The 10,696-nt window shown below is 56.8% G+C and overlaps 1 protein-coding gene across 1 annotated transcript; it reads right to left on the minus strand.

Annotated features, from left to right (window-relative positions):
* Positions 1-56: 56 nt before the first annotated feature.
* On the minus strand, positions 57-8,412 carry BTK (Bruton agammaglobulinemia tyrosine kinase). Its single transcript, XM_009889239.1, has 19 exons — positions 8,272-8,412; positions 8,012-8,110; positions 7,690-7,758; positions 7,033-7,113; position 6,611; positions 5,348-5,476; positions 5,175-5,242; positions 4,459-4,640; positions 4,084-4,146; positions 3,766-3,820; positions 3,335-3,417; positions 3,098-3,225; positions 2,868-2,942; positions 2,341-2,512; positions 1,851-2,067; positions 1,140-1,204; positions 548-666; positions 265-422; positions 57-128 (listed from the first exon to the last, which is right to left on the minus strand). The coding sequence occupies exons 1-19, from the start codon at positions 8,410-8,412 to the stop codon at positions 57-59; spliced, it is 1,977 nt and encodes a 658-aa protein (XP_009887541.1).
* Positions 8,413-10,696: the final 2,284 nt, after the last annotated feature.

Raw genomic sequence — 10,696 nt, forward strand, 5'->3', positions numbered from 1 at the left:
GTACCAGCCAGCAGCAGCTGGCGGAGGTCAGCGGGCCGGGCCGGCCCATCCCGGGGTCAGGGCTCCTCGTCTGTGATGTCCAGGATGCTGCCCAGCAGCGCGGTAAAGGTGGGGCGCTCTTCTGCCTTCTGCCGTGTGAGAGTAAGGAGCTCTGCTGGAGCCTGCCGGCCACCCCACTGCTCCCCGCAGCCATGGGGAGCCGCAGAGCCCCGTCAGCCCCCCCAGGGCAGCTGGGGGTGGTCACCAAGGGTGAGAGCAACTTACCTCGTGCCAGCAGCTGTACATGATGGCGTAGACCCGCTCCGAGGCCTGCTGCGGCCGGTAGAGGCGCAGGCCTTGGATGACGTGCTCTGTTGTCTCGCTGTTATTAAACCTCTCATAAGGCATCTTTCCCAGAGAGTAAACTTCCCACATCAGAACGCCTGTTAGAGGAAAAGGCAGGGACAGTTCATGGCATGAGAGCACCTGTGCCTGCAGCTGGTTTGCAGAGGAGCTCACTGGTGTTGGGGCACCCTCTCCTCCCAAGTCATTAGTGCCATGCTCTTACCAAAAGCCCAGACGTCAGACTTGCTGCTGAACTTGCTGTACAGAAGCACTTCAGGGGGAGACCACCGCACTGGAAACTTTGACCCCATGGAGCTTGTATATTCATCATCTAGAACATATCTGCAGCAGATAAATGGATCAGGGTGCCTATCCTGGATTTCACATGTCACTCCTCCATGAAACTGACCGAGCCCAAAAGGAATTGACAGTTCTCAGAGTGACCAGAAGTTACACTTGGCAACAGGCAAAAATGTCCCTTTGCAAAGAAGTATATGCTAGTCAAGACTTGGGAAGGGATAGGGTAACACAGAAGCACAGCAAAAAGGGGATGTGGAGAGAAAGCTGCAGCCAGAAGACCAGAGATGGGGGAACAAAGAAGCAAAGAGAGGGGGGAAAAGGGCTGGGGGAAGTAAGAAAGGGATGGTGAAAAGCGGAGAGGCAGGAGGTTGAGCCAGATAGATGAAGTGGGAAGACAGAAGACAGAGGAAAAGCAGAGCTTGAGGATGGTGGGGAGAAAGACCAAAGTGCAGAAAAGACTGAAGGAAGAGATAGGGGATTGAGACAGGAGGGTGACATAGGTGTATCTACCAGACCTGGAAAGCCCAAAATCTGATACTTTCACAATTCCTTGGTCATTCACCAAACAGTTGCGAGCAGCCTGTGGATGGAGAGATGGAAGCAGTCACTCCTACCTGCTCCTGCCTCTCCCATCCCCCTGCACCATCTAGAACTTAATCTTGCCCACACCCACTTAACACTTTGCCTCACTTTGTCCTGCAGGTTCACCTGGATCTGGGCAAGCTACAAAGTCCTCAGCAAAGGTAGCAAGAGAGGCCTCCAGTCATCCTGCTTATCTATGGAGGGACGATTTCCCTGGTGGGTTTTGCCTGAACAAAGTATCACCACGAGGAGATCAGGTATGGCAGCTAGCAGGACCGCAAGCTGGAAGTGCCAACCCAAGGCCTGACAAACTGCAGGCTCAGCTTTTCATGGGGGTCGAGAGGGCCCTTTTCATGCCTGAGCCAGCAATGCTGCCTGTGCTGCCTAACACAAACCGTCCCCTAGCCACAAATGCATTTACCATCCCCTGGAAAACTGTCCTTTCTGCAGTCTCTGCTAACTTGCTGCAGAGCAGTGACTTCAGAGCATCCCCCCCATGCTCAGGTGGGTAGGTAAGGTTAGAGAGATGTTCTACAGAGAAGGCTGCAGAGCTGCCTCTCATGTTGATGAACTATCTGGACCCTGTCTAGGACATGGTGTGGCTATTGCTGAGCTGGAGATGTGTCCTTCAGCCACAGCCCTACCAGATCTCGGTGCAGGAACTGCTTTGATTCCAGGTACTCCATAGCTTCACAGACGTCCTTGCACATCTCCAGCAGCTCAGCAGGCTGGAACCGCCGCCGAGTTTCCCTCAGGAAATTCAGGAGACAACCGTTGGCCATGTACTCGGTGATGATGAAGATGGGACGCTGCTTGGTGCAGACCCCATAGAGCTGCACCAGCTTCTCATGAGACAGGTTCCTGTGTTGGGGACAAGGAGGGCAATTCTGAGCATCTAGAAGGCCAAGCAGCAAAAGAAGCATCTGTGAATAAAGAGAGTTTGGGATGGGAAGGTGTTCCTGGCCCAGCCAAGAGTGGAAAAGCTCACTGGGGAATCAGCACAAAGGCAGCAGGTTCTCAGATGCATTTTGCAGAGTGTGAGGCTGCCTGAAACCGTCCCTCCACATCACCCAGGAGTGCAGCCATTCTGGCAAGGCATATCCAGCACTGACCTGCAGGCTGCTCACCACTTACATCATGACTTTGGCTTCGTCGATAAACTCATCCTCTGACATGGAGCCCTCCCTGATCATCTTGATAGCAACGTTGTACTGGCCTCTCCATTTCCCATACTTCACCACGCCAAACTGTCCTGTCCCGAGTTCCTTCAGGAAGGTCAGATCCTTCGGGTCAATCTCCCACGACCCTAGGACAGAGAGTGAGTGTAATGGGGGTGCAGGTGACCTCCCTGCAGGGTGCTCCCAGTCATCTGATGTAGCAAGCCCAAGAAGAGCTCACGAGCATATGCTGCCTGAAAAACCATCCCAAAAAATCCACAAAATCTGAGAGACCTGTTCCTTAGGGGATGGGGACCAAAATAGCTTGTGGCATCTCTTGGTCAGTACTGTCACCAGAGAGCCAGTGAGTGTTGGGAATTGATTCCTGGGAAGGCTGTGAACCCTGCTGCCATGGGACAGCCAGGATCCCAGCCCCAGAAAGTTACTGCTGATAGAGACGGGCCCTGCAACCGGGGAACCATGAGGTGGTCCAGGCCAGCTTACCATAGCCGAGGCCAGCTGTGGAAGGAGCACTCTTGTGGTGTGGAGACACGGGGTACTTCAGTCTGGATATGAGCCCTGAAACACAGGTTTTGTGTGTAGATTGTCACATCATGCTTACCCGCCACGTTCCAACAGGGAACATAAGCCTCCTGCCTTCGGCACATGAAGGTGAGGATATTGTTGTGTCAGTAAAAACACTGCTGGCCTCACTCTGTCTCCCAAGCACTGACCGGCAGAGTTGTGCTGATGGTACGTGATGAGCTCTGGGATGGTGTTGAACAGGTGCTTTTCTGCCAGGTAATACTGATTCTGGGGGGTGCAGCATACAACGTAATGGCGGATTGTGCCTTGGGGGTCTCTGGAGAGATAATACATGGGGTCAGTGGCATGGGGAGGACAGGCAGAGAGTGAGGGATGCCTGGAGGGGCCCTCTGAGGTAGGAACAAGCTGTTCTTAGATCCACTTACACAGAGGACTTGGAATAGACGGAGACAGTGTATTTCCCTGTCTTGCTGGTGGAGTCTCGGACAATGAAGCCTCCTTCCTTACCCTAAAACAGAAACGGGAAAAGGGATGGGTGGTTGTGGGGAGGTGTGGTTGTGGGGAGGTGTGGTTGTGGGGAGGTGTGACTGTAACAGGCAAGACTTCAAATGAGTGAAGATCACAGCATGGATGGAGAGGATGCAGTAAGTCAGAGGAGTCCTACTTCCAGTCCCTGCCTGGGGGGCCACCTACTGAAGTGCCTGCCAGGAGGAGGTCACGCTGGGGTAGAGATGGTTCCTGGGGCTGTTGGGGCAACACTCCCCTCTCAGTGCAAGCCAGAGTTGGACACAACATGACAGCAGCCCACGCTGGGCTGATGTGTAGAAAGGACCCAGCCCTGGGAGTCAACGCTTACCTCCTGTTTCAGCAGTTGCTCCGCTTGGCTCCGAGTAATATTCTTTGAGTACCACCTGGAACACGGACACAGCTGTCAGGGAGATCACCACAGCTACCGCTGTCCCCAGCTTGGTCTGACCCTGGCCCAGCGAGGACAGGAGGTGCAGGGAGCAGGGCAGGGATGACTGTCATGGGGCCAGAGGCTCTTGAAGGGTGTGCAAGAGGGAGAGTGACCCAGCCAGGCTGGGCTCGCAGGCTGCATAGGTTAACATGACTGAATGTAAAAAGTCTCTGACCAAGCACAACTTGCCACATCCCTGAGCCTTCTCTTACTCACTCAAAGATCTCCAGGGAATTTCTGGTTTCAGTGACATAGTTGCTGGGGATGTATCCTTCTCTCCTGCAGGAGAAAAGGGGCTGGTCACACAGTGATGGAGGAGGCCAAGGGGAAAGCAGGTTCCTGTCCCAGAAGGCTGCTCAAAAACCTTGGCACAAACCCATTTGGCTTCATCCTTGGGGAGAGCTGATACCACAGCCTGCTTCAGTCTCCCTCACCCTCCTCATGTGCCATCCCACACGGGAGCCTGCAAGCAGGCGCAGGCAGCCTATCCTAACCCCCGCGATGCTGAAGAGGTGTGTTTGTCCACCAGTGCCTGGGCACCAGAGAGGGATCCATTGCGGGGCGAGTGCCGTGGGCAGTGGGAGCTCTTACCCATTCTTGTCACGGGCTTTCCACCAGGGCAGGTGGGTTTCCTCCAAGATGAAGTACTCCTCACCCTTCTGCAGTTGCAGGTCCTGTGCATTCATTGGCACGTAGTTGTAGAGGGCCACCACCTTCTTCATCTCACCTGCTGCGCTGGGGGCTGGCTCAGGGGGCAGGGGCTTCATCACCATCTTCCCCAGAGCAAGGGAGAGCGTGGGACATGGTGAGGCTGGCAGACACACTGTTTCCCAGGTGAGACCCTCCCCAGGCCTGGCAGGACAGTGGGCTCAGGCCAGGTCAGTACAGCATTCGTCTCAGCTCCCATATGTATCTCCACCAGGAGACCAATTCCCCCCCAGTGCTTTTTATTGCAACATTTCCTCCTTGGAGACCCATCCTCACAGAAGATAAGTGTTTTCTCTCTATCTTTTGGCTTAACTCGTGACTCCTCCACCCTGTATCAGGGCTTCTCTATCCTCCCAGCTCCCCCAGTGCACCCTCAGGGGTGAGATCATTTGACTTTCCTCCAGGCCTTTGGGCTCCATCCTCTGGTTCAAGCTCCTTCTCCCTTAGGGTACCATCTTGACATCCCTGTCCAGAGCACAGCCCTGGCCTATGCTTCTCTTGAGCAATGCCCTGTCAGTCATTGAACGTGTTGGCTTTTCCCAGGTAGATCTTTCGTTAAACACCTTGGAGCAAACCCACATGCCGATGCCGGTCCCTACCTGGTCCTCCTCAGGAGTGGGGGGAAGAGGCTTCTTTGTTTTGCGATGCGACCTCCCAACTTTTAAACCTTCAGAACAGAAAAGGGACTAAGGTGAGAAGAGATCCCTGGTGTCATGCTGCAGTGGTCCCCAGGGGCTGGGGACGGGGCAGGGGAGGGTACCCAGTGTCTTACTGCCATTCCTGGTCTCCAGGATCTGGCAGCCCATGGCATTCTTGGCTGTCTGGGAGCAGCACAGGTACTGGCCATCGATCCAAAAGCAGGGGTGATACTTCTGTACCAGGTCGCTGTTGTACCGGATCACTGTAGCAGAGGAGGGGAGAAATGTGTGACCTAGGGCTGTGTCTCCAGCCCACTGTAGAATGCCTGAATGCAGATGATCAGCCCCATTAAATCATTTCACCCTCTGCTGTGCTACTGATAGTCATATGTGGCCCTACTGTTTGGGTTTCCCTCAGCTCATTGTTTGCGTTTCAGTGCTGTGGCTATGCAAACCTTGTGCCATGAGATCCCTAGCTCGAGGAGGCCTTTCCTCTGAGATTTTATTAAAAGGTCTTCAGCAGCTCTGCAAAGGGACATGAGGATGCTTGGAGGGCCAGGTCCCACTAAGACCAGCCCTCCAGCCAGCCAAAAAGGTCCAGCATCCCCCGTGCTGCTGAGGCCCACGTTTCGCAGCTCTTTTGAACCCTTTTTTTCAGAAGCAGGGAGGGAGACCAGTGCTGTGCCTGGCTTGTCCATAGGGAGAGCAAGGCACTGCCACCACCCCCTGCCTGCTCAAAGACTTCCCTTGCCAGGCAGGCACCCACCGGCTTCCTCGTACTTCGTCCCAAGCTACAGGGACAACTGGATGTGCCTAAACACCACCGCAGCACGGTGCTGGCCCACTACAGCTCCATGGGGTGCAGACAACCCCTTCTCTGGTGGAGCAGGATGAGGCCATCCCAGCATCAAAAGGCCAGCATCTTCTCTCCCCTTTTCCTTGTGGATTTTACACTGGCTTCAGCTGCCACAGCAACCCCTGTCCCGTAGCAGGGAAGTGGGGAGAGGGCTGGCCGCCTGCCGGGGCAGAGCAGCAGGGCTCTCATGAAATAACCAACTTCCCTGTTATCTTCTCTGCTCTGCTTCCGCCTCGCTCGGGCAAACTTCCCTGTGTCAGTTTGAGCAGCTAATCTCACCCCACCAGCACAAAGCCACAGAAAGATACACATGCACCAAGAGACGCATACGGGCAGCTCCAGCAGATTTCAGCCAACTGCATGCACCAGAGCCCCTCTGCGCAGTGCTGCAGCAACACGCTCTCAGCTCAAGGAGGTAGCACCCATGCAGCTGAGCATTAGCTCAGTAGCACCAAGCAAAGCTTGGGGTGGGTTGGGAGAGATGTTCCCTGGCTTCCAGCAGGCTTTTTGTCCATGTTTCCTAAAGCACTGGGAGCTCTACCCTCGCCTTGCATGCCAGTACAGTTGCCTGGCCACATCTGCTATTTCCTCTTGCCCTCAGTAACTTCTGAGTCTGCTTGAGCTAATTTGGAGCAGGCTTGTGAGAGGGCAAGAAGCCTCAGCCAAGGTGGCTGCGGTGCAGCAGAAGTCAGAGGGTGACAGAGGTGAGTGTCCACCTCCTCGGGGCAGGAGCGGCTGGTGTCAGCTCAGGGATGTTAGGGAGCGTGCATGTGGGGGCACGGCCTTACGAGTGTGCTTGTCACGGGAGAAGTTTCTGATCAGCACTCACTCTTCCGTAGACATAGGATAACGTAACCACGAGATAGCGAGCCCCCGGAAACCCAGCGCTCTGGGTCGTGCCGCACACACAACCAATTGCTTATGTTTGCTTGCCGAGGGAGCCACAGAGCCCCCAAACTCAACGCTCTTCAGCTGATGGATCCAGCGTTTGCGCAACTCCTCTGTCGGGGAGAAGACGTAGAGGGGCCCTTCGTCATATACCACCTGTAGGACCACATGCCTCAGTGCCCCAGCCAGGGATCTCACAAGGAGAACAGGGAGGAGCCGAGGCTTGTGGCCACCCCAAGCAGCCCGTGCCGAGTACAAGCGGTGCTGGTGTGCTGGTCCCGCACAGTGCTCGCAGGACCGTGACAGAGAGGTTATAAATAAGCCCCCTCCCCCGAGACTTTCCACTTCCTTCTCTGACTTTCGGTGTGTTGGGGGCCACGCTGGGTGCCAGCAGGGGCAGGCAGCTGGGCTGGGGGCTGAGCGGGCAGCCAGCAGACAGCATCCCGCCAGCATCGGGCACGGGACCGAAAGGGGCAGGACAGAGCGCAGAAGCAGGTTTCCATTTAAGCAGCCCCCTTAAATAGAGCTGTCCAGTTCCTTGGGGCTCGCAGAGGCTCACCTGTCGGCCTCACGCAGCACGGGCAGCAGCAGGGCATCCCCAAATGGCTGAGTGACACTTGGCACTGTGGCAGTGATGCCGTGTTTGGCCCCAGGCCCCTCTGGGGGGTCCTCCCTCCAGCATCCTGCAGCCAGGCAGAGCAGACCGGCAAAGGGAGTGCAGTGAGGACTCACCTGGAAGGGGTAGGGGAACCGTTCGATGATTGAGATCTGCTCCATGTTGTTGTAATCCTCTCCTTTCCTCTGGAAGACAGAGGTAGACACAGACACTGGCATCCTGCTGCTTAGCTGCTGGCGTCTCCCCTGGGACCCACACCCCTGCTCCCCCTGCCCTGCATCAAGCCAGACCCCTGGTATGGTACAGGCTATGGGTGCAGAGCCCCCTGTGCCAAGCAGGGCTGTCCCCCATTCCCACCATGCCAGGGCAGGGTAACTTCCATACTTCCCCAGCGAGGGGACATGGGGACACAAGCAGAGACCCCGGGACCTTCCTCACCGGGACCTGTCGCTCAGGGGGAGGGTTGTTTTCAGGCACCACCGTCTCCACACAGGTTATCTTCTCAATGTCCACTGAGCCCTTCTTGCTGCCTCGGCGCTGCAAGAGATGGGGTTTGTTCAAACAATCACCAACGGGGAGACCCCAGGAGACTCAAGCCAACCATCATCTCCAACCAACCACCCCTTGGGCTGCATGTTGGCAAGGGACAACTGGTGACCCATGGCACAGCCCATGTGGCCCTGGGGCCACTGACTCACCCCCCGCTCAAAGTCATATTCGTAGTAGGACAGCTTGCTCTCTGTCAACAGGAACAGGCGCTTCTTGAAGTTGAGGGGAGATGTTTTCTTCTTCTGCTGCGAGCGCTTCAAGAAGATGCTCTCCAGGATGACACTAGCCATGTTGGCCCCCCCAGCCTCCTCCGCACAGTGCTCTCTAGGTTGCTGTGGGCAGGACAACAGTGCCACGGTGCTTGCTGAGCCAAAAACCTGCCCACCACTGGACCTCACTCAGGTGTGCTCTCCCCCCTGCCTGAGGGGCAGCCAGGGGGTGCTGGGACCCCCACGGAGAGAATCAGCTGCAGAGGTGTGCAGGCAGGTCAGTGTGGGGTATTTGTGATTTGACCTCTCCTTCTCCCGTCCCCTCTCCGACGTCTGGCTGCAAACCAAGCCACCACCCAGCTGGTTTCGGCTCCCAGTGGGTGCTGGAGGGGCCTCCCGGGTGTGCAGACGGAATAGACGGCTGGAGAGGGAGGGAGCTGGGGAGGCTGTGAGAAGCATAGCCCGGGGGAGGAGCGCAGAGCCTGAGCAGTGACACCCCACAAGCTCCCTCCTCCCCTCCAACATCATGTGTGTGTTGATGTGGGCTGTTTCCTCCTGCTGCACCGCAGGCGCTTTGTGCTGGGGACATGCAGTGTGCAAGGGACGGCCGCGGGAGGCCAGTCCCTACAAAGTTGTGGGTAGGTCCTGGCCCCAAATAGCTGCAGTGCCATGCTGCCGAGAGCACGGAGCAGCCCTAAAGTTGTCCTTCCCCTCTGTGTTCACGGAGCCTGCAGGAGTGCAGGGACAGGTCTCAATCCCCTTTCCTCCCTGGTGAGCAGTGCTTGCCGGAGGCCAGGCTCAAAGGGCTGCCTCCAGCCAGCAACCAGAGGGGTTAAATTCCCCCAAGCCCTCCTCAGAAAAGCTCTCCTCCTGAGCTTCTCCAGGGACAGGCAGGAAAGGGCTCAGAGGAGAGCCCTGCAGCCCACTGCTGCCCTGCCTTCACCGGGGCTGGAAATCCGCCCTGGCCCATCTCTTGGAGCAGCCCATCTATCTCACCCTGTGCTCCTCCATGCTGTACCCAGGCACTGCGACACCCAGATGGTTCCAGCACCCCACAGAGCTGCACAGCTGGAGCTGTGGGCTTCTCCTCCTCTGAGGGCTGTAACCAACACTTGACTCCAGCCTGGACCCAACAGGGAGCTGATGAGCTACATGGAGCCACTGCTGAACTGCGATCCCCCTCCATGTCTCCTGCCCTGACCTGCTCCCTGTCCACGTCCACCTTGTTCCTTTTTCTCCTACAAACACAGGTTTGGAAGGCAGCCTGGGAGAAGCTGTTTCTCTTCCCTGCTGCTCGTAGCCCACCTCCTCCAGGGGACGCTCAGAAGCGGGCCAAAGTTGGGAGTCAAGCCCCCAGCTACTGGCTGTGCCTCTCTCCAGGGCATGTCCCAGGAGCATCTTCCCATCTGCTGGTGATGCCCAGCTCCTCCCAGCACAGGTCCTGCTGCTGCAATCCTGACCCTGCCCCACTTCAGTGGCTGTAGCCAGAGAGGCTGAGGACAAGCAGGGTTATCCCTTTCCTGGGTCCCCCCTTCCCTCCCCTTGTGGCCCTCGTGGCTCAGGCCTTTACAGCTTGATTGGGTCGTTAAAAAAAAAAAACAAACAACAAAACAACAAAAAACTTAAAAAATTAGTCATCCGACTGTTTTAGAAAAAACAGCAGCCTTCACTAGATGATCCAGACCTGGGGAGGAAGGAGCTGGGGTCCCTACTTGGGACAGGGCGGGTGGCTGGGGTGGCCACGGACCCCAGACTGCTGGCAGAGTGGTGGGCAGACCCAGAGCGACTCCAGCAGCCCCCTGTAGCCCAGTGCCTCAGTTTCTCTAGGTGTAAAATGTGGCTGCTGCTCCTCTGTCCCAAGAGCAGGAGGGCTCCCATTGCACCCCCGGCACAGACACGGGGGCTGAGCCCATCGTGACTGCAGTGCTGGGTCCCCAGAAGCTTTACCTTGAGTCACAGCAGCTGGGTCACCGCCAGCAGTGCCAGGCAGATGGGACACGTCCTCACTGTGTCCTCTGGGACAATGCCACCAGAGATGAAAGAATGAAGAACGATGAGAATCTGAGAAAGATGTTCTGTCCCGGCATGGCAGAGCCACCCTGTCCCCAGCACAGCCTCCCTGTCTCCAGCACTGCCTCCTCGTCCCCAGCATGGCACAGCCTCCCTGTCCCTGCCTGTCTTTTGGGTTCGTGGGGCGGATGCATGTCCTGTGTGTTGTCCCCCCCAGCTAATGTGATTTCCTGTCACTGTCACACCTCAGCCAAGCGTGCTCTGACACCACCACAGGGCCCGTGCTGCCGGACACTGTGCCCCCACATGGTCCCAGGGCCACCCCCCGCAGGCAGGCTCCCTGGCCCCTGCCTGT

Source organism: Charadrius vociferus, unplaced genomic scaffold (genome assembly GCF_000708025.1).
Source record: "Charadrius vociferus isolate BGI_N301 unplaced genomic scaffold, ASM70802v2 scaffold7, whole genome shotgun sequence".
In the NCBI taxonomy this organism is placed as follows: Eukaryota; Metazoa; Chordata; class Aves; order Charadriiformes; family Charadriidae; genus Charadrius; species Charadrius vociferus.

Bases quoted from the DNA above. Each gene is read 5' to 3' on its own strand.
- BTK (XM_009889239.1), bottom strand. From the start codon at position 8,412: ATGGCTAGTGTCATCCTGGAGAGCATCTTCTTGAAGCGCTCGCAGCAG. The intron at 5,243-5,347 runs GTAAGACACTGG...TCTGTTCTGAAG, and splicing joins CCTGGAGACCAGGAATGGCA to GTTTAAAAGTTGGGAGGTCG. The intron at 2,068-2,340 runs GTAAGTGGTGAG...TCCCCAACACAG, and splicing joins GACGAAGCCAAAGTCATGAT to GAACCTGTCTCATGAGAAGC.